This window comes from Heterocephalus glaber, unplaced genomic scaffold (genome assembly GCF_053883595.1).
Source record: "Heterocephalus glaber isolate CG9 unplaced genomic scaffold, H.glaber_assembly_v1.0 deba00000331, whole genome shotgun sequence".
Taxonomy (NCBI): domain Eukaryota; kingdom Metazoa; phylum Chordata; class Mammalia; order Rodentia; family Bathyergidae; genus Heterocephalus; species Heterocephalus glaber.
The window spans coordinates 1,219,831-1,241,516 of NW_028258142.1; the positions used below are offsets into that span (position 1 = coordinate 1,219,831).

Genomic DNA, 21,686 nt, shown 5'->3' on the forward strand with positions numbered 1-21,686 from the left:
GCAGAAGAAAACATATACTCCAGTTTCAACATTAGTAAACTATGTACAACTGCTAAAAGGTTTTCAAATATATATTCTCAATTTATCTGTTAATCACAGTAACTCCTTGAAATCCCAATCTGTGTAGATTTTCTTCTGCCCTCCTTGAGGGCTCTGTCTTTCTACTAGACTCTTGGCAACTCCGTATCAGACTTGATGAGTCTCTTAGAGAAACAATGTTCTCTGAATCAACAGGGCAGATGATGGACATGGCAGCATAGGAAGTTCTCTTTGTCCTCCTTGGTTACTCATTGCTCTATGCCTTTGTGTTTGAATCCTTACTCCTGTATGTTCACAACTGTATGAGGGGAAGAAGGCCCAAGTTCACTTTTCCTTAAGAGTCATCTTGGGGATGGGGGTGTAGCTCCTCAGTAGAACACTTGCCTAGTTTACATGATGCCTTGGGTTTGATCCCCAGCATCAAAAAAAAAAGCCTACCTTAAATACCTCAGGACATGGTGCTCTGGCAATAGACCTTGTTAGTATAACTCACATGATCATGATTATCTTTTCCAATAAAGATAAATATGCATTAAAAGATCTGAAATTAAAGGAAAAGTTTGTATTTTACAGATATCCAAACATAAACTAACACTAAAGGCATGTTTAGTTAACCTTTCTAAGTGGATGCCTTATACAATCTCTCTCTCTGAGAGAATCAAATACCCTGGCACCGAACACTCTAAGGTCTTAGAAAGTAAGAAAGGGTATGACAAATGTGTTAAGATGCATAAATTAGTGTCTGTTATCAAAGTATGCATTAGGAGATAACACGTGCCAAGGTCATCCAGACATATTAAGGTCAGACTAGAAAAACCATGTTTAGGAAATTATATGGGCTGTCTCACAAGCTCAGTTCTGTCTCTTCAAAGAGAAAGGCTACAAATCAATAATACTGAGGATCAGTGATAACATTCTAATATGTGTTTAAAAAGGAAACAGAGAACAAAACACCAAACAAAATTCATTTTAAAAAGAGAACCTCCTAATATCTTATAAAATGGTCCTTAGTCTAAAATAATATCATGCTGAATACAGAAAAATTTAAATTTCTGATCAAATATAAGCTTCTATGTCCTATACTGCAGATGTTTTCTTACAAATTGTTAATTTTGAAGGCAGTGGTTTTCTAAAAAGTTGAGCCTGGACTCAAATCCTGGTCCAGGTTCTGCCTGGCTCTGTGCCTGGCTACAATAATAAGTCTTTTGGTGCAGATCTTTATCCAGGAGCAAGGCTCACTGAATGCTAACAGGTCTAAACAATCCATGATTGTCAATAATGCAAACGCAACAGTGATCTGAAGCAAGCTTGAGTGTGGCCCTGGTTGTAAAGCACCCTCTCTACACTGCAAAGACTCTTCCTGTGGTCTCCAGTATCAGCCCTTCCTACTTCTGAGGCCTCTTCAAGTACCATCCTTACTTCCTTCTTAAAAAAAAAAACATTTTGAATAACTAAAAAGATGTGTGACAACAAACACATCAAACACCTCAGAGAATTGATACCTATTAGGCTTCTCATATTTACCCTCATCCTTCTTTAAAAAATAAAACATTAGGATAAAAGCGAACTCTCTTTCATATACTATCCTAGAAGGCAAATATGTGTAATCTCTCAGGAGTCTGTTGTACACTTTAGCATACAGCAGGCACTCATTCAAATATGAGCACACAGAAATGTACTCCTGTGTCTGACTTCTTCCCTCCCCATGGGCTAGGCACCCTGACGCCTAGATCCTCTTCTTCAGGATGTTGTGTTTGCTCAGTAACAGACCTTCACACAGTTGTCCCTTTTGGCAAGAATAAACCTCACATCGTTCCTGCTATCCATCTCATTTGGCGCACATCATCACTGTCAACTACCTCTGTGGAGCTTCAGTCCTGGTATCAACATTAATGTCAACTCATTTCTGCTGAGATTCATTCCTAATATCCTCATCAATGCCAACCTATTTCTGATAAGGTGATAATTATTTACATTTTCAATATACCCCATAGAAAATTACTTGCAAAACTGTCAATTTAAGCAGCTTCTTTTTCAACTGCGGACTCTACTATCTTCTAATTTCCCTTACCTAAAATTCAGAATTTTTAGCCCAACACTAAGGCCTGACCTGATCTATTTCTAACTGGCCTGCCAGGCCTCATCTAATACTTTTCTCTTCCACAGTCACCACAATCATTCTCCTCTTCTTGTCTGTCAAGTAAATGAGAAGCAGGTAAGTGCCCTCGAAATGATCACTGGCTCTCTTTTGTCACCTCTCATTAAGCCATACCAAGAAGTGCAGAAACACGTATCAACACCCAGAAAAAACAGTCCTGTGCTTTTCCATGAAGGCTGCATCACCACTGCCTCCTTTCAGCTACTCCAGGTATCATGGATGAGCAGTAGCACAGGCCTGGCCAAACTCTTAGGAGTGTCCCACACCTAGTCAACTGGAGGTCCCTATATATTTCAGGGAATTTTGAGATAGGTAGGCAAGCCCTATCTTTTGAGAATTCACATTTGAACAACTTCTTTTATACCTGATGCAACAACGGTGCTTGCCCACAGTGTGTTTTCTATGCTGAGGCTTTCATGAACAGGAGGGTCACTGTCTTCCTGTTGGAGAAGAAAAAACAAAATTGGAAATTTAGTGACTTTTTTCTTATTATAGATGCAGAAATATGTCCACAAAATGGATCCAAGTGAACAGCAGTAAAAAGTCAGTGCAAAGTACGAATTTAAAATATACATATATTGGGCCAGAGATTTAGCTCAGTGGTTCCACCACCTGCCTAGCAAGAGTAATGTCCTGAGTTTGATCCCAGGTACCAAAAACAACAACAACAAAAAATAAATAAAATATACATATATTAAAAAATTAAAGCTCCATCGTACTTACTTTTATTATTTAATTTTAATATAAACAACTTTAAATTTTTTTCAAAGCCCTGTGGATGTTCTGATATTTTAAGACAGTGTGCTAAAATATGTCAATTATGTGGTCTGACAATATTCCTGGAGTAAGAATTGCTGTCCTAGAAAGCTGGAAATTAGCAGGACAGGCACAATCACAAATGAAATCACCAACGGTTATTTCTTGTGCATGATAAAATTTTCTCTCCATATCTTTTGTCAATGACAAAGGCTTCACTCTTCAAGTGTCTGCTCGTAACAGTAAAAAATCCTTCTGTGAATACCACTGTAATACATATGCAAGAAGTCATTTCTTTTAAATTTTTCTTTAAAAGTATTCAATTTGATATTTTCTTTAAAATCTAAATATAAGCTGTATGTTGCCAATTTTGTATAGCTACCAAACATAGCCATACAGCAATATCATAACAGTGATATGTAGAATTTACTTTTATCTTTACATTTTTGATATTCACATCCCAAGATAAAACTTTAATTTAAAATCTGAGAACTTTGTCCAGGCGTGGTGGTGCACTCCTGTAATCCCAACACTCAGAAGAGAGGCTGAGGCAGGAGGACTGCTGTGAGTTCAAGGTCAGCCTGGGATACATACTGAGTTCAAGTCCAGTTTGAACTACATAGTGAGACCCTGTCTCAAAAAAAAAACCACCAAAATAAATAAACCTGAGAATTTTCATCTTAACCTAAAGTCATGGTCCATATTTCAGTTTGGCCCTACTAGAATAAAGGATTAAAAACTCCACAGCCTTGGGTCTAACAGAAGCAGATGTTTCTTGGATGCTAGTGGTAAAACTGCTACCAACGGGAAGCTAATACATATGACAGCAGATTGACCTCAATATCTGCATGAGGTAAAAAGCTGCATGTTGCCCCCACTGTTAGGATTCTCCCTTAAAATGATGCCACTTCCAAAACAACTTTATTTCATTATAATTTGATAATTTGACATCAAGATATATTTTAAGATAATGAAATCAAATGTGAGGAAAAAGGGAAGAGACTGAAAACATATTTTCCAAAATAATCTGCATGTAAGAATTGTTTATGCCATAGGTCTTTTCTTTCCATATACTTAACAAGTTATCTTCAAATGATAATCAGTCCTAGCCATTTTGCTAACTACCAGAACACACATGCTACATATCTAATAATCTAATTTACTTGTGGTACACAGAACTGTTTAAATCAATACTAATAGCTTCCAAAATATTTCCTGTAATCTTCCAATATTTACAAAGTAAAATTACTTCAAACAAAGTTAGTTTGGAGAAATAACTTGTCCCAGAGCTGCCTGTATCAGAAATCATCCTGCATTCCAGGGACTATGTTCAGATCTGTGTCTCCGGACTGTATGGGTCTCTAACATTTTTTTCTCTCTAGTACCCTAAGAACCACGTACACTGACCCAAGACTTGCCCTTAGTGTCTCACGATTATGAACATGAAGACTGCCAATAAGTGTTTCATAGATAAGGTGCTGCTTCTTTAAACAGAATTATTAGAAGAACAAAGAAAACAGAATTCTATACCTATGCTTTGGTTATATCATCTGTTAATACAGGAGTTCATTCAACTTATTCAAATATGTACTCAGTATTTTAACAGGTATCATGTCTATGTTGACATGTATTCAAGATCTTAACAGATAGCTTGCCCCATTTTAGCATATATGTAGTATCTTAACAGACAACATGCCTGTGTTAGAAGCTATAACTGTGAAGAATGAAGGCACAGCCTATCAAAGTAGTCAGGGTTTAATGACACAGCAGCATCCTAGGAGTAAATACTAAGGTGGGCAAAAGTGTCATACAGCAAAAGAAGAAAATACAAAAGGTGTCTGCATGTGGGACTTGAGCTCAGTCTAGAAAGTACAACCTAGTAAGTACATCCAATGACAAGTTATCACCTATATCCCCTCTAGTGTGCAGCCACTTTCTGCTTCCATACATACAAGTACTTTTAATTTTAAGGTCCATCAGGAGTTACTTCTTTCAAGCGCTGTTTCTCAAGTAAAATATGCTTCACTTAATAGTTATAGCTTACCAAAAAAGCTATTGATAATTATATACTAGAATCAACAGACAACACACTAAGGAAATAAGATTTTTAAGTGGAAAATAAGAGGCCTATATTATCCCAATATAAATGTTAGTGGGGGGGGGTGCGCTGCAGGGACATGTCAGCAATATTGTGCATTTGTTAGGTTGCCAAAGCTATAAATTTTTATTCTACTTATATAATCTGATAGCAATGGTGGTAGCATGTTTACAAAATTCTAAGTATATCTGGAATCAAACTGAGCTCTTTGAACAGAACTTCATATGTCATGACTAGTCTTTAAAATGCATAAGAATGTTTGAGGACTTTACTTCTGTTTCTTCAGTAGTGTTGTCGGTTCTTCCACAGACAATGCCAGGGAGGAAACTGCCTCTTGTTCCCTTGTTTATAACTGAAGTAGCTCTTCAAGGGAGAAACAAACACTGTCTGATCCTGAAATAACTGATCCAGAAAAACTAAGTTTTCCCTTTGACTCTTACAAGAAAAAAAAAGTCAACATTAGAAGAGAGAAGTAATCTATTTTTTTCTTTTTACTTGAATGTGATTGAATGGAAACTACCAATTTTTGAATCATTCACATAGATAGTCTTAGTTAGAGCATTACTCTGATAAATATAACTGAAGAGAGAAAAATCTACAATCTTTACTCTTATTTCCCAAATATGGTCAACATGAATATCCTTCAATTTTGTATTGGTCTAGGAGTTCCAGCAAATTCAATGTACAGTTGGCATAAATAGGCCATTTGGTGATTCATACATGTATCATTTAAGATAAGGGAAACATTTTTGTAAATGAATTATTAGTTATTCATACTGCACCACAGCAATTTCTATGTTTATTGGTTAGGATTGTAAGCCAAAAAACTACAGAATTGACATTTACCTTTCTTGCACTGAACAGGTAAATTTGTCCAACAAATCAATAATCAAAGAGCAAACTTTAAACTCCTCTAATTTCCACAGGAATGACACCATCCATGAAATCCAGTGCCTGCTGCTAACCAAGCCATGTACTGCATTTTTCAAGCTACCTTTCCTCCCATCCCAGCAGCTGCCATCTTCAATTTACCACCCAAATGAATGCAATTTCATTCATTTACAACAGTTTCCAAGGCTTTCCTTACCCAGAAAGTTTTAAAAATTATTTACACATCCACTTTTTAGTGTAATATTTTCCCCTATGTCAACACCAAGGAAAAGATATTAAAATACATAAAATTTTTATAAGGCTTCTGAAGTACAGATAAATGTTCTATACAATTTAGTTTTAGAAATTTAAGTTGCTTCTCATCACTTTCTGTAACCATTTAATGGTGTGAATGTTTTTTGTCTATGTGTTGAAGAATGCACAATATCTATGAATTTTTTTCAATTCTGTAATAGCAATGATAGACTCTAAACCTTTTCCTAATATCAAGAAAATTATTCTAAAAGATAGTTCTTTACCAATCTCATGCAGTATGGAATAAAGATTAGGGAGATGAGAAAGAAATTATCTCTAAATAACTTTCACTTTTAATTTCTTTCTCCTTAAGGTTATAGAATTTGAAAGGATCTGCTTGGGGGTAGAGCATACAAAATGTTTCAATTTCAAGCTGTTCTCTCAATAGCGTACTCTATTCAACAAACAATAGGGATTTGCTTTTTAAAGAAGAGTATTTTGATTGGAAAAGATAAAACAATGTTAAGTATGCTTTGGTTTGCAAAGAAATTTCAGCAGAAAATGCACTCAAGAAAGATTAAATAGGAGGATAATGTTAAAGAACTAAGGATAGAGAACTACTAAAACTTCAAGACTGGCTAGTTTTAGACTCAAGACTTTCAAGACAATGCCCAGGTCTTGAACAATGTGTGAGATTAGCATTAGCAAAGACTATGTGAATCACCACTCGAAACACTTCACAATGAGGTTATCCTGATGCCATGTGGAGAGAGGCAGAAAGAGGCATGACTCATAATGTGCATATCTGTGTCAAATTTTGCACAGGCAACAAAATGTAGAATGTTTCTCCTGCCACAGGAGCTGTGCAGAATTAACTGGCTCCGATAGTTAAGTACTCAAGTTGGCCCCGGCAAAGGTATATTTTCTTCTTTATATTATACTATAAAAAAGGAAAGTAAGCAAATGTCACTTTTTAACAATATTCAGTTGAATTTCAACAATTAAACTGAATTCCATTTTCCAGTTACACTAGTTATTTAACGTCTTTTTCTATTTAAAAAATGCACCCAAAATAAAGATTTTTCATCTTGAATAAGATGAGAAAAAATAAGCCATTAGAAATGTTAAACAGGGCAATGAAAGATCATTTATTTGAATTACATCCTATAGGAACTTGCAATAACACACACAAGGTAAATGTGTCTTAAATTAACTTAAACCTCTAAAATAAGTTTCTCTCTCAGTTGGAGCATATCCTCCCACAGTTCACCATTGTTTCATCAATGTACATCACTTGCAGCACTTTCATCTGTGTTCTGACATGGAAGGATTCCCACCTGTCTCTGTTCTGACATGAAATGATTCCTACCTTTATGGAAATACCTCAGAGACATAAATCACCAATAGGACAACTGTAATTGCTTCCCACATCCCTCTGAAACGAAACTCAGGTTATTATCTATCATTCCAAAGTGCCCCACAACCTTCTTATGAGGTATTTGCTTCAATCTAAAACACTGGTTCAAGTGGCTCTTAAGATATTATTTAGATACGTATCTTTGGATGATTATTAACCCTCTGTAAATGATACGAAAACAATAAAGTATACATACAAAGGTAACACTATAAGAAAAACTAGGGGTTTTATTTTGTTAGAAAAGATGGTGAAAGGGCAGTTTACCTACCTCCTATGTGTCTGCTGCAGTTAACTTCAATACTCTCACATTGCTGATATGCACTGCATCAGAGTAGAGATAAGGGCACCAGCCTGAGGGAAGGGCCCTGTCCCAGACCTACTTATCAAGCACTAGGCCTGCTCCCATCCACTCTCTCTTCCAGCTAAGCATTTTTACCTTTTGTGTGCCACCTGACAGACTCCTCAAGATTGGCTCTCATGCAGGAGAAGAGGAAAGTACAAATATTTCTGAGGTACTCGCATATTTTCTGATTAGCCTTCCTAAGAATCCTAAACGCTAAGACTGTAAAGGAGTTGGCATTCAGCCAGGGTCAGCCATTTAATAAGTGGTGAAGCCATAATTCAAATCCAGAAAAGAAGGTTGTGACCAAGTGATTTAGTCGATTTCCTCCTGGTATACTAGGACACCAAATTAGGTAATTTGGTCCATAGTTCTGGAGGCTGGGAGGTCCAAGATCAAGGGACTAAATCTGAAGAGGGCCTCATTATTGCATCATCACATGGCAAAAGGCTCTTGTAGCAAGAGGATATGCAAAGGGAAGAGGGGAAGGGGGCCAAACTCCTCCTTTTGTCAGGTACCCACTCCTAAACCACTCCACAATAGCAGTTTTCTTCCACTGATCAGGGAAATCTTTAAGACCCAATCATCCCTTAAAGGTCCGGCCTCTCAATGTACTGGCACTAAGGATTTCGTGTCCAGCACATGAACTTTGGAGGACACATTCAAACCACAGCATCAAGGAAATTATGTGCTGTCAACATCTGAAAACTTCCTGTGATCTATTTAAGAAAATGCATCAGGGGGCCAGGGATTTAGCTCAGCAGCATAGCACCTAGCATAGGCAAGCACAAGGTACTGAGTGTGATCCCCAGTACCAAAAAAAAGAAACTACAGCAGCAGGTTGTGGCTGTGTATCAAAACTGTAGAAATTCATGAGTACCCTCTTCTATTACATAAGACAGCTTTAAGGAGGAAACATAGAATGCACATCATTTGTAGCACTAACAAAAGGCCAAAAAGGTCAGCATTAGTGAGTGATTAGTCCTTTTTAAGTACAAGTAGATTGAAAGTTGACTAAAACAGAAGCAATCTTACAACCACTTGTGAAATGCATATCATGATACATTAGAAAGTCATCCCTTTACACCCACGGGTTCTACATATGCAGATTCAGACAAACAGCCATCGAAAATCTTTAGGGAAGAAAAATCCCAGAAAGCTCCATAATGAAAAACTTGAATTTGCTGTGCTTTGAACATTAAACTGAGTCCATATGAATAAGTGCCCTGTATTTGTACCTTGTCGTAGCCTCCTGCTACTTCACAGCAGCCTTTCCAGCACTTGAGTGAGCATAGGTTCATCTCTATTCCAGTTCACAGATCAGTGAGACCTGTAATGGCTCCATCTGTACTGAATGTGTACAGACTTTATTTTCCTGTCCTCATTCCCTAAACAATACAGCATAATGACCTTTACATACCATTTACATTAATTTGGTGCTTTATGTAATCCAGAGATAATTTAAAGTATATAGGCGGATGTGTATAGGTTCTATGCAAATACTATGCCATTTTATATAAGGGGCTTGATCATTCATGGATTTTAGTATCCTAGGAAGAGGTTTGGGGATTAATCCTCCAGGACATGAGGGCTGACTTGAATATAAAGCAGGACTACCCCTATTAACTTCTCTACCAAGACTCCTAAGTAAAGGTGACAAAGGTTTCCCAAGCTTTTGCTCAATATGAAAAGTTTCAAGGAAATGACATCACTGTCATGACCTTCAAGACTGACTATAAAAAGATAGGCTGTGACCATTATTCTCTTCCAACAATTCTGAATTTGCTGTCAGGATGTGGGAATGGAAGTGTGCGCATGACAGAGCCAAGGCTGCCCACAGTGACACTTTGCAAAAGACATTCCTTGCCCTTGAAAAACTAACAATGCAGGTGGAAACAGACATGATATAAGGCAAATATGCTTAGATGTTGTATTAGTCACAGATGCAATTTGCTGTGGGAATCTGAAAGAAGAGGTAAATTCTGACTTTAGATTTCAGGAAAACTACTTGATGGCCAAGATGGAATTAGGCTTGAAGAGAGTAATGAAACTCACAATCCTTCCAGGCAAAACAAACATCTTAAAAACAGGATTTAGAGATAAAATTTCTGTAAAATCTTTACAGGAAAGTAAAGACTATAGCTTCAGGGAGGTTTGAAAAAGGGAGGGAGGAGGAAAACTTGGAGGTCAGAGACTCTGAATAGGAAGCTGATCATTAAGTCAAGGCAGGCATCAATACCTACCTCAGTGTTACTGGACTCTGTGGACCTCGTGTACTCTGTGGGAATGGGCTATTTATCCATGAAGCCTACACCAGTGTGCACGAGCACAGCAATTTCAGAGGGTATTACACATTAGGTTCAGCAGCCTCATGAGAGAGAGAGTCTATGACTGAATAGAATTAACATGTTTCTGCTACTGTGGATAAGATAGGGCATCTTTTCAAATATTTAGGAAAATTTGCATTTATTTTTGGTAAATAGTTCATATTCTGTGCCCACTTTTCTATCAGATCTCTAATCTAACACATCCATTTCTTTTTTTTTTTGAAGGGAGATTAGACAAGTTTAATTTTTCTTTAAGTACTGGTAATATATATAAAATTTATCATCTTAATCATTTTTAACTGTACAGTTTAGTGGCACTGAATATATTCAAACTGTTGTACAACCATCACCACAGCCCATGGCCAACATGACCTCATCTTACAAAACTGAATCTGTCCCCACTAAATACTGACTCATCATCCTCCCCACCCCTCGCAACCACCATTCTACTTTTTGAGTCTATGAAGCCGATTACTCTACAGACCTCATATAAATAGAATCATAAAGTATTTGACCTCTTACGACTGTCTTATTTCGCTTGGCATAAAGTCTTCAAGTTCCACCCATGTTTTAGCACGTGTCCATATTTCTTTCCCTTTTTGGACCAATTTTTCAGGTTATTTAAATAAGGTAGACTGGTCTTATTGTAAGTTGCATATATTATCTCAAAGCTCTTCATCTGACTGATATTGCTTATGTTATTTTTGTCCTGAAAATTACTCTTATTAATTCAAATGTATCAATTTTTTCAAAATTAAATGAAAAAGTAGTGGTATTGTTTCAAGGTTACTGATAAAGTTATCCATGTTTTCTTCCAGTACTAGCCCTTCAAGTCTCTCTTTTTTTTTTTTGGTATGGGAGATCGAACTCGGGTCCTTGCACTTAAGTCTCTCTTTTAATTGCTTCTTTAATTCATAGGATATTTCAAAATTTATTATTTAGTGCCCAAAGTTTGGCAATTTCCCACAAATATTTCTGTTCATGATTTCCTATTTAATTTCATCATGGTTAGAGAACATATTTTGTGAGTTCAGTATTTTTATGCAATATACAAAGATTTGTGTGATTGAGCTTGGTAATTTTTCTGTATGTATGTAAGTAGATTTCATATTCTATTGCAGACAGGTGGCATGTTCTGTAACCATCAACTGGATTAACATCAATGGAGAGTATTTCAGTCTATTATGCCTTTACTAATTTTCTACTTGTTCAACCAATTATTGAGAAGTAGATATTGAAATTTCCAACTACAGTAAGTCCCCAACTTACAAATGAGTTCCGTTCTGGGAGAATGTTCATAAGTCAGATTTATTTATAGTTTGACAAAATGAGTCTTTTCTTCCTTTGACACAAATACATAATGTATACCGCTTTGTGCTTCCTAGCAATCCCCTCCACGTCATCACTGCCTTTCCTCTTGCTTCCAGGCATGCCGGGTTCTGACTGAGCACTGTACTACTTGTACACTGCATCATAAGCACACAGCAGCACAACTGTGATGTCCAGCAGACACACGTGAGCTACTTTTGCGATTTGTTTTTATCTACAAATGCTAATAATATGAAGTCTATTTGTATCTGTGAAAGTTCACAACTCAAGGACTTACTGTATCACTATGGATTTGTCCATTTCTCTTTGTAGTTCTAATGACTTTTGCTTCATGTTATTAGGTGCATAAATGCTTACAGTCATATGCCCTCACAATAAACTAATCTTTTTCTCATTATGCTTTGAAATCAACTTTGTGTGTTATTACTATAAGCATTCTAGTTTCAATAAGTGATAGCCTGTGGTATTCTTTTTAATCTTTTTACTTTTAACCTGTGAGTGATTTTATGTATTTTCTTGTACGCTCTATATATTTGAATCTTGCTTTTTATACAATCTGACAATCACTGCCTTTTAACTGGGTACTTAAACCACTTACATTTGAAAATGAATTCTTAAAAGTCTAATTTCCACATATGTGGGGCTATTTTAGTTATGTTTATTTATTTATAGGTGCATGCTGCTATAATGAATGTATATGATTTCAGTTTTTAAAAAAAATACACCTGACTTGCACTCAGTGTTGGGAGCTAACCTGACCTACTACAGTCACCCCAGGGTTATAACTGCCATGACTGCTCCTGAGTAACCCTGGTCAGTTTTTCCTGAATAGTTTCCCAGCATACTATAAACAGACTTAAACTACTGAATGGTGGTATGTGGAGCTCTACAACTGGATTCTGGCACCCTGAGAGCTAGGTATATCTGATATCTTTGATAATGGCTCAAGATAAACCAAGTATGTACATTCCTGCTTAAATGAAGCTACTTTTGTCCTCAACATTATATAATACTCCTCCTTCTGACCCAATTGCTGGGATCTACCTGTCTTGTTGTTACCCAAGACATATGCTTCTATACATAGATCCCCCAATAAATTACACTCTGCGTAATCCTGGATCTGTCTGTCTCTTTCTTTGGTATCATGATGTTTTACATACAATCTTCCTAGAGCACCAGGATTGTTTTTCCAGAATACTTGGTGATGTTCCATGAGACCCTGAAAAATGAGTATAATGCAATTATTATATTTTAATAATATCTGACAATGTGGTAAAACACTACCAAAATTGTTTGAATATTCTACAATTTTAGTAAAGTACAACCATATAATCTATTCATTAGGAAGATGGAATCTGATACTTTAGATCTATTTTGTTTATTCTATTAATTTGGGAGTACAGTCATGCCTCACTATCCATAGGGGATTGGTTCCAGAACCTTCTATAGACAGAAAAATCTGCAAAAGTCTCAAGTAAAAATGGCAGAATATTTGTAAATAATCTATGCACATTCTCCCATATACTTGAAATCATTTCTTGATCACTGACAATACCTAATACAATGTAAATACTATGTAAATAGTTGTTATACTATATTGATTGAGGAATAAAGAAAATAAACTCTGTACATGCTTAATATACAAGCAATTTTTTATTCTTGTTTGGTTGAATGCAAGGAAGTGGAACCCACAGATAGAGAGAGCCAACTGTATTACATTCTTATTCAATCTGAATATCTCTGCCCTTTAGTTTACAGTTTAATCCATTTATGTTTAATTATTGAGTCAACCATCTTGTTTTCCATTTGTGGTACCTGATCTTTAATTTCTTTTACTAATCTTTTTTTGGTGGGTAGAGACTTCATTTGAGTATCCAATTTCACAGGCTTGTTACTTTTATCTGTTTCGTTTGTAGTTGTTGCTATGTGAATGACTATATGTATTCTTAATTTACCACTTTACCCTGAATCAGTATTGTATCACTTCACATATAATATATTTTTAAAAACATCCATTTATTACCTGGCCTCTGAAGTTCCCACCCTAACAGATAATGGTATTTAAGTCCCACTATCAATGTGAATAAACTGACTATCCAGTAACTACTTGGACAGCCACTTTGCTAGAGTTGTAAGCCCTACAGGTTCAGTAAGGCCAAACAGCTGTCACCACAAGTCCTACATGGCCGGGACACCAAATGCTAGCCTAATCTTTCCTATCTTTGAAATTATGGCCACACTGCCTGTGACAGTGAAGTGACAACAGAGTTCTATCAGGCCATTCACACTGGGGAGCTGGCTTCCTAAAATTACTCCTGCCCCAGGAGGCAGTGCTGGTGCCACACTTGCTAATCTATTCTCATTACTTTAAGAAAGGAACTATCTTTCAAGTCCCTTTGGGAAACATAATCAAACTTCTGATTTTACAAAACAAATTCATTATAAATACAAAGTTCTCTGAGCATTTTTACTTATTCCTAAATATTCAATCACAACAGTAATAGCAATCTTAGCTCATTTACTATATACAATATGCTGTGTTCTGAATGTTTGTGATCCTCCCAAATTCCTATGTGGAAACCTAATCACCACGGTGATAGCAAATTAAATCACAGGGGCAGACCCCTAATGAAGAGGACTATAGCCCTCACAAAAGAAACCCCAGAGAGCTTTGGTGCATTTCTACCACATGAGAACACAGCATTGAAGTTGCCACCCTTGAGTCAGAAAAGAAGCCCTCACCAGCTTCCAAAACTGTTTTGAACATGGACAGTCCAGCATCCAGAATGTGAGAAATAAATTTGCTATTTGTAAGTTATCCAATCTATGCTATTGTGTTATAGCTACCTGAACTGACTAGGACATCATCACTGTTTCCAAAGATCAGGTGTTTATATAAAGAAGGTAAGTATCAAGCCATAGAAAAATGTTCTCCTATGGGTAAACTCCTTTATATCCTCATCTTCAACTCTTCTTCGTTTAGAAACACATCTTTCCAGATCCTGCTGGGACTTTCTGTGTTTAGCTCTTTCATAAGTAATCCCTTTCCTTCCACAACACAAACCTTGCTGAGATCTGACTTCAGTTATGTCTGTTCTATCCAAGCAACATGGAAAAGACAGTTTCTGAAGACCCAAAGGGGACAGAATAAAGCAAAAGTTGAAGTTGTAAAGTGTATCTACTGAGATATCTACATTACAGGTCTCAGAACATCAATGATGCCCTACCACGATCCAGCCCTAAGTGTAAAAAATTTGCCTCCTACTTCTGCATGCCTTCCGGTTGCATACACACCTCTCTGAGTTAATAAGGAAGTCTTATTTTTATTTGTTGATTTTTTTCTATTTGTGTTGCCAATAGCAGTAGTCCACCGCCTTCACTACCCTCATTAAAATATTCCAGTTTTTCCAGAACTAGAGCTGTTCTCAGGCAGTGAACCTTCTTCCACTAGGAACCCATTCAAGTCCCACAGTCAGAGGCATGGGAATTACAAAGCTCAGTCTGCACAGAGTACTACCACCCACTTACAGGCTCCAGAGCAAAAAGTGATCCATGCCCAAAGCCTTACCTGAGAGCCTATATCCATGAACTACTTTTTTTGTTTGTTTTGATTTTTGCTTACATTCTTTTACTGGAACATTTTAGGTATGCAATATGTTTGCATTTATCATTGGGTACTTGTACCTGTACATGATGTATCTTGGTTCTTATTTTTTCCCCATTCCCTGTCTTCCCTCCATGAACTACTTTGAAGACCAACTGTCTTAGGCGGATTTTTCTCAAACACACACCCTGGGATGAAGATTTTAATGTATATGGTTTATTTAGGGTTGGATGGGAATCCCAGGAAACACTTGGAGGTGAAAGGAACATTTAATTCATTGTTTTTTGTTACTATCTACAGTTTTATTGCATATGATCAGAGAATGCAATTTGTATTATTTTTACATTGCGGACCTAGTGTTCTTTTTTGGAAAAAAAGTATGATTAAGCTTTTATAACACTCTATATATGGTGGAAAATAAATTACTGGGGATCAAAGTTAAAAAACAGTAAAAAAGGGGCTCCAAGCGCAGAGGAAGGGGCTTCCAGGCCGCTGTGCCACCACTCCCAGCCCACAGGAAGGAGGTTCTGAGTCGCTGTTCCACCACTACGAGCACAGAGAAAGGGGCTTTGGGGCCACCATACCACCACTCCCAACACAGAAGTAGGGGCTTCCGGGGGTGCCAGACGACCGCTCCCAGCGCAGAAGAGGTGAGCCAGGCAGGTGCCAATAGCACCGCACCGCCCCCGAAGAAATGCTAAGACACGTAAACAAGTCTCAAAACCAGACTTCCAGATCAGCCACAGCAAGCCCAAAGGGAAACAAAATGGAACACTCGGATACTCAACCACCTGGACTCCCTGAACTGCAACAAAAGACAATGTGGAAAAAATGAAATTAGAAATAATTTCTCAGATAACAGGAGAAACTGTGCTCCTAGAGAGGAGCTGAGGAACATGATGGAATCCCAACATAGGAAACAAACGGAATCCATAAAACAGATGCAAACAGGTTTCCAGGAGATTAAAAATTCCATTGAAAGTCTACACAGAAGAATGAGCCAATGTGAGGTCAGAATTTCAGATAAAGAAGATAGGATTGCAATTAGTGAACAGGAAAAGAAAAATCGCTTCAAAATTGTAAGGAACCATAAGAAATCAAGCCAGGAGCTTCTAGACAATGCAAAGAATACCATAAGACTGACTGGAGTCAATGAAGAAACAGGAGAGAGTGCAGATGACATATAAAAACTGTTCACAGAAGTGATGGTAGAAAACTTCCCAAGTAGGGGAAAAGAACTTGACATACAGATAAGTGAAGCATATAGGACTCCAACTAGCCTCGATCAAAAAAAAAATCTACACATAGGCATATAGTTGTTAAGATTCTAGAAATCCAACAAAAGAAAGTTCTACAAGCAGTTAGAGAAAAGAAACAAATCACATACAAAAGAAAGCCCATCAGAATCACAGCAGACTTCTCTAAGCAAACCCTCAAGGCAAGAAGAGCCTGGAGTGACATATTCCAAGCCTTAAAGGAAAACAGCCTCCAACCCAGATTGATGTACCCTGCAAAACTGTCTTTCAAAATTGATGGAGAAACAAGATACTTTCATGACAAAGAGCACCTTAGGAACTTCATGAATACCAAACCAACACTCCAAAAAATTTTAGATGATATCCTAGGAAAAGACAACGAGGATCACAACCCCAGGAAGTCCAGCAGAATGAATCCATCAGGCACGACAAGAAGATAACTGTAAAGGGGGAGAATCCAACAAAAAGAAAAAGTCATGACAATGATAAGTGAATATGTCTCAGTTATAACCATCAATGTTAATGGTCAAAATTCAAAAATCAAAAGAAATAGACTGCCAGAATGGGTCAAGAAGCAAGATTCGACAATATGCTGCCTACAAGAAACACACTTACTTCAAAAACAAACTCATAGACTGAAAGTTAAAGGGTGAAAACAATACCCCATGCGACAGGAACTAAAAAAAAGCAGGAGTAGTTATCTTCTTTGCAGATCAAGTGGATTTCAAACGAACACTGAATAAGAGAGACAAAGAAGGACACTACATCCTTGTAAAGGGAACAATCCAAGAGGAAGAGATGACAATCATAAACATATATACATCAAGCACTAGTGCACCCAACTATATAAAACAAATACTAATAGACACAAAAAATCAAATAAGCACTAATACAATAGTAGTGGGGGACCTCAATATCCCACTGTCACAAATAGACAAAAAATAAGCAATGAAATACTAGAACCCAAACTCTTGAACAAATGAATTTAATAGATGTTTACAGAGTGTTCCACCCACAAAATCAGAATACACATTCTTTTCAGCTGCATATAGGTCATTCTCCAAAACAGACCACATACTCACTCATAGAATATGTTTAAGTACAAAGGAATTGATGTTAACCCCTGTATATTATCAGACCATACTATGATGAAATTGGGCATCAATAGCAAAAGAAACAGCAAGAATGTCATAAGCACATGGAAACTGAATAACACACTTTTGAATAAGCAATGGGTCACAGAGGAAATTAAAGAAGAAATCAGACAGTTCCTACAATTAAATGACAATGACAATACAATATATTGGGCTCTATGGGACACAATGAAGCAGTCTTACAAGGGAAATTCATAGCACTGAATAATCACATTAGGAAAACAGAGCGTGCCCAATTAAACAACCTGAGGCTGAACCTGAAGCTTTTAGAAAAAGAAGAGCAGGACAAACCCAAAGCTGATACAAGGGAGGAAATTATAAAGATCAGAGCAGAAATCAAAGCAATGGAGAGTAAGAGAACAATACAAAAAAAGTCAATGAAGTCAAGAGTTGGTTCTTCAAAAGAATAAACAAGATTGACAAACCCTTAGCCAACCTTATCAGAAAAAGGAAAGAAAAGGCCCAAATCCATGCAATTAGGAATGAAAGGGATGAAATTACAACGGACCCAGTAGAAATCCAGAGGATCATCAATACCTACTCAAGAACCTATATGCCAATAAGATGGAAAACACAGAAGATATGGACAGATTCCGAGATAAGTATGAATTACCAAAGTTGAACGAAGAAGACCTAAAAATTTTAATGACCCAATGGCAATCAATGAAATTGAAAACATAATTAAAAACTTACCAACTAAGAAAAGCCCAGGTCCTGATGGCTTCACTGCTAAATTCTACAAGACATTCAGAGAGGAACTACTGCCACTACTGTTTAAACTCTTCAATGAAATTGAAAAGGAAGCAATACTCCCAAATTCATTCCTGGAAGCACACATCAAATTGATCCCCAAGGCAGAGAAAGACCCAACCGAAAAAGAGAACTATAGGCCAATCTCACTAATGAACATAGATGCAAAAATCCTTAATAAGATACTGACAAATAGAATGCAGAAGATCATCAAGAAGATACTGACAAATAGAATGCAGAAGATTATCAAGAAGATCATACACCCTGATCAAGTGGAATTCATTCCAGGGATGCAGGGATGGTTCAACATACACAAATCAATCAATGTAATACACTATAACAATAGAGCCAAGGACAAAAACCATATGATTATCTCAATAGATGCAGAAAAAGCATTTGACAAAATCCAACATGCATTTATGATAAAAACCCTACAAAAAATTGGAATAAAAAAATTGAAATAGAGGGTCTCTACCTCAATCTGATAAAAGCCATCTAAGGAAAACCAACAGCCAATATCATACTAAATGGTCAAAAACTGAAATCCTTCACACTAAAATCTGGAACAAGACAAGGATGTCCACTATCACCACTCCTGTTCAATATAGCTTTGGAAACATTAGCCACAGCATTTAGACAAGAGAAAGAAATAAAAGGAATAAAGATAGGTAATGAAGAAGTCAAATTATCATTATTTGCAGATGACATGATACTCTATATAGAAGATCCCAAGAACTCCACCAAAAGTCTTCTAGACTTAATAACCAAATTCAGTCAAGTAGCTGGATACCAGATCAACAAACAAAAATAAATAGCTTTCCTCTACAAGAACAACAGACTCACTGAGGCAGAAATAGAGCAAACAATTCCTTTCACATTAGCATTCAAAAAACTGAAATACCTAGGAATCAATCTATCAAAAGAAATCAAAGACCTCTTCTCTGAAAACTATGGCACTCTGAAAAGAGAGACTGAAGGTGATATCAGAAAATGGAAAGATATTCCCTGCTCCTTGGTAGGAAGAATCAACATAGTGAAAATGGCCATACTTCCAAAACTGCTATATAGATTCAATGCAATTCCAATTGAGATCCCAGCAGCATATTTCACAGTCCTCGAGAAAACAATCCAAAAATTCATTTGGAACAAGAAGAGACACAGAATAACAAAAGCAATTCTAGGCAACAGAGACATGGCAGGGGGTATCACAAGCACCAACTTGAAACTATACTACAAAGCTACTGTGATAAAAACAGCATGGTACTGGCAAAGAAAAAGACCTGAGGACCAGTGGAACAGATTAGAAGATGCAGAAACAACACCAGACACACTCAGCTGCTTCATCTTCGACAAAGGAGCCAAACACCCTCACTGGAGGAAAGATAGCCTCTTTAATAAATGGTGCTGGAAAAATTGAGTTTCAACTTGCCAAAGATTAAAACCAGACTTCTATCTCTCACCATGCACTAAACTAAAATCGAAATGGATTAAAGATCTAAATATTGAAATAGAAACACTGAACCGGCTGGAACAGACGATAGGTAGAACTCTTGATGGCATTGGTGTAGGAAAAGATTTTATGAACAAAACCTCAGTTGCCCGTGAACTAGCACAAACAATCAACAAGTGGGATCTCTTCTTATTAAAAAGCTTCTGCACAGTAAGGGAAACCACCAGCAGTGTAAAGAGACAACCCACAACGTGGGAAAATATCTTCACCTGCTGTTCCTCAGACAAAACTCTACTATCTGGAATCTATAAAGAACTTTAAAAAATTTAAAGACCCAATCCAAAAATGGGCATCTGAAATGAACAGACATTTCTCAGACAAAGAGCTAGAAACAGCAAATAAACATATGAAAAAATGTTCAACATCACTGGTCATTCGAGAGATACAAATGAAAACAACACTGAGATTCCACCTCACTCCTGAAAGAATGGCTGCTATCAAGAAATCAACCAATAACAAATGCTGGTGGGGCTGTGGGGAAAGGGGAACACTGCTCCACTGCTGGTGGGAGTGTAGACTGGTACAACCACTGTGGAAATCAGTATGGAGATACTTCAAAGAACTAGGACTAGAAGTCCCAGCTATTCCCCTGCTGGGTATCTTCCCCAAAGCATTAAAAAGAATCATACCACAGTGATATATGTGCACCCATTTTCATAGCAGCACAATCTGTAATAGCTAAAACTTGGAAGCAGCCCAAATGCCCATCAGCTAGAGACTAGATAAAGAAAATGTGGTTTTTTAATAAAATGGAGTACAACTCAGCCATAAAAAATGAGAAATTAGAGACATTTATAGCTAAATGGATGCACATTGAGGCAATACTCTTAAATGAAATAAATAGGACATACATGTGTAAATACCAAATAGTTTCTCTAGTGTGAGAAACTGAAAGTGTAAATAAGGACTAAAAGGTACAATAGGTAATGTGAAATGGGAAGAAAAGGGGCAAAGGGGAAGGGGAAGTGGGAGGGGTAGGGGAAAGGAAAGAAGGGAATGGAATTAATATGAGAAAAAGAAAAAATGGAAACAAAGTCTTTGTAAATAAGGAGGGATGGAGGGGTTGAAGGAAGGCCAGGGGAATGGGGAAAAATAAGAACCAGGAGAGATTATGTAAAGGTGCAAATTTCCAATGATGAATATCATTATATTGTATACCTAAAATGTACCAATAAAATAAAATTTAAAAAAAAACAGTAACAAAGGAATATGATTTATTAATTAGGCTACTTAGACCTAACTTCTACTCCTTTCCTTACCTGTCTACCTGATCAACTTGGAACTCAAAATAGATTTTAAAGTCTATTCGAGACTCTACAATTCTTACACTATCTGTATTTGCCTCATTCTAATGCTACCTGTATTCCATTTTGCAAGTCCTGCTTCCTCTTCATTTGTACTTAGTATCATTGTCTAATCTTTTATTTTTGACTTTCTTTCCAATTGGGTAGAAATAAACTGTATGAACTGATCAACTCTTTATTTAATGTTCAAAAAATCATTTTGGTAATTTTTAGTAAGGTTTATACTTTTAGTCATCACCTTTCGACCAGTGGCTCAACTCGGTCCTTCCATCATTACTTATCCTTCTGTTGAGCTCATCAGCTATAAACAAAGTCTCTTACTCTGCCCTTTACTAACTCGTGAGCGTCTTCTATTTTCTTCTCTCCTCCTCGTCGTACTTTTTAGCTCATTATTGCTTTGGGGAACACCTAAAATTCACATATTCTCTCCTATTTCTACTTTTGCTTTATTCTTAGATATATCAGGACCCTCAGTATTCACCATAAAATCTCCCCCAAAGTCTCTATTTTATCTATTGA

The 21,686-nt window shown here is 36.8% G+C and overlaps 1 protein-coding gene across 8 annotated transcripts in view; it reads right to left on the reverse strand.

Annotated features, from left to right (window-relative positions):
* Positions 1–21,686, reverse strand: part of Atp9b (ATPase phospholipid transporting 9B) — a 305,926-nt gene that overhangs the window by 173,405 nt on the left and 110,835 nt on the right. For all 8 annotated transcript variants that reach the window (XM_087188815.1, XM_087188837.1, XM_087188832.1 and 5 more), the window contains exon 10: positions 2,562–2,637. In XM_087188815.1, the coding sequence (XP_087044941.1) occupies positions 2,562–2,637 (76 nt within the window). The remainder of the gene's footprint in view (positions 1–2,561; positions 2,638–21,686) is intronic.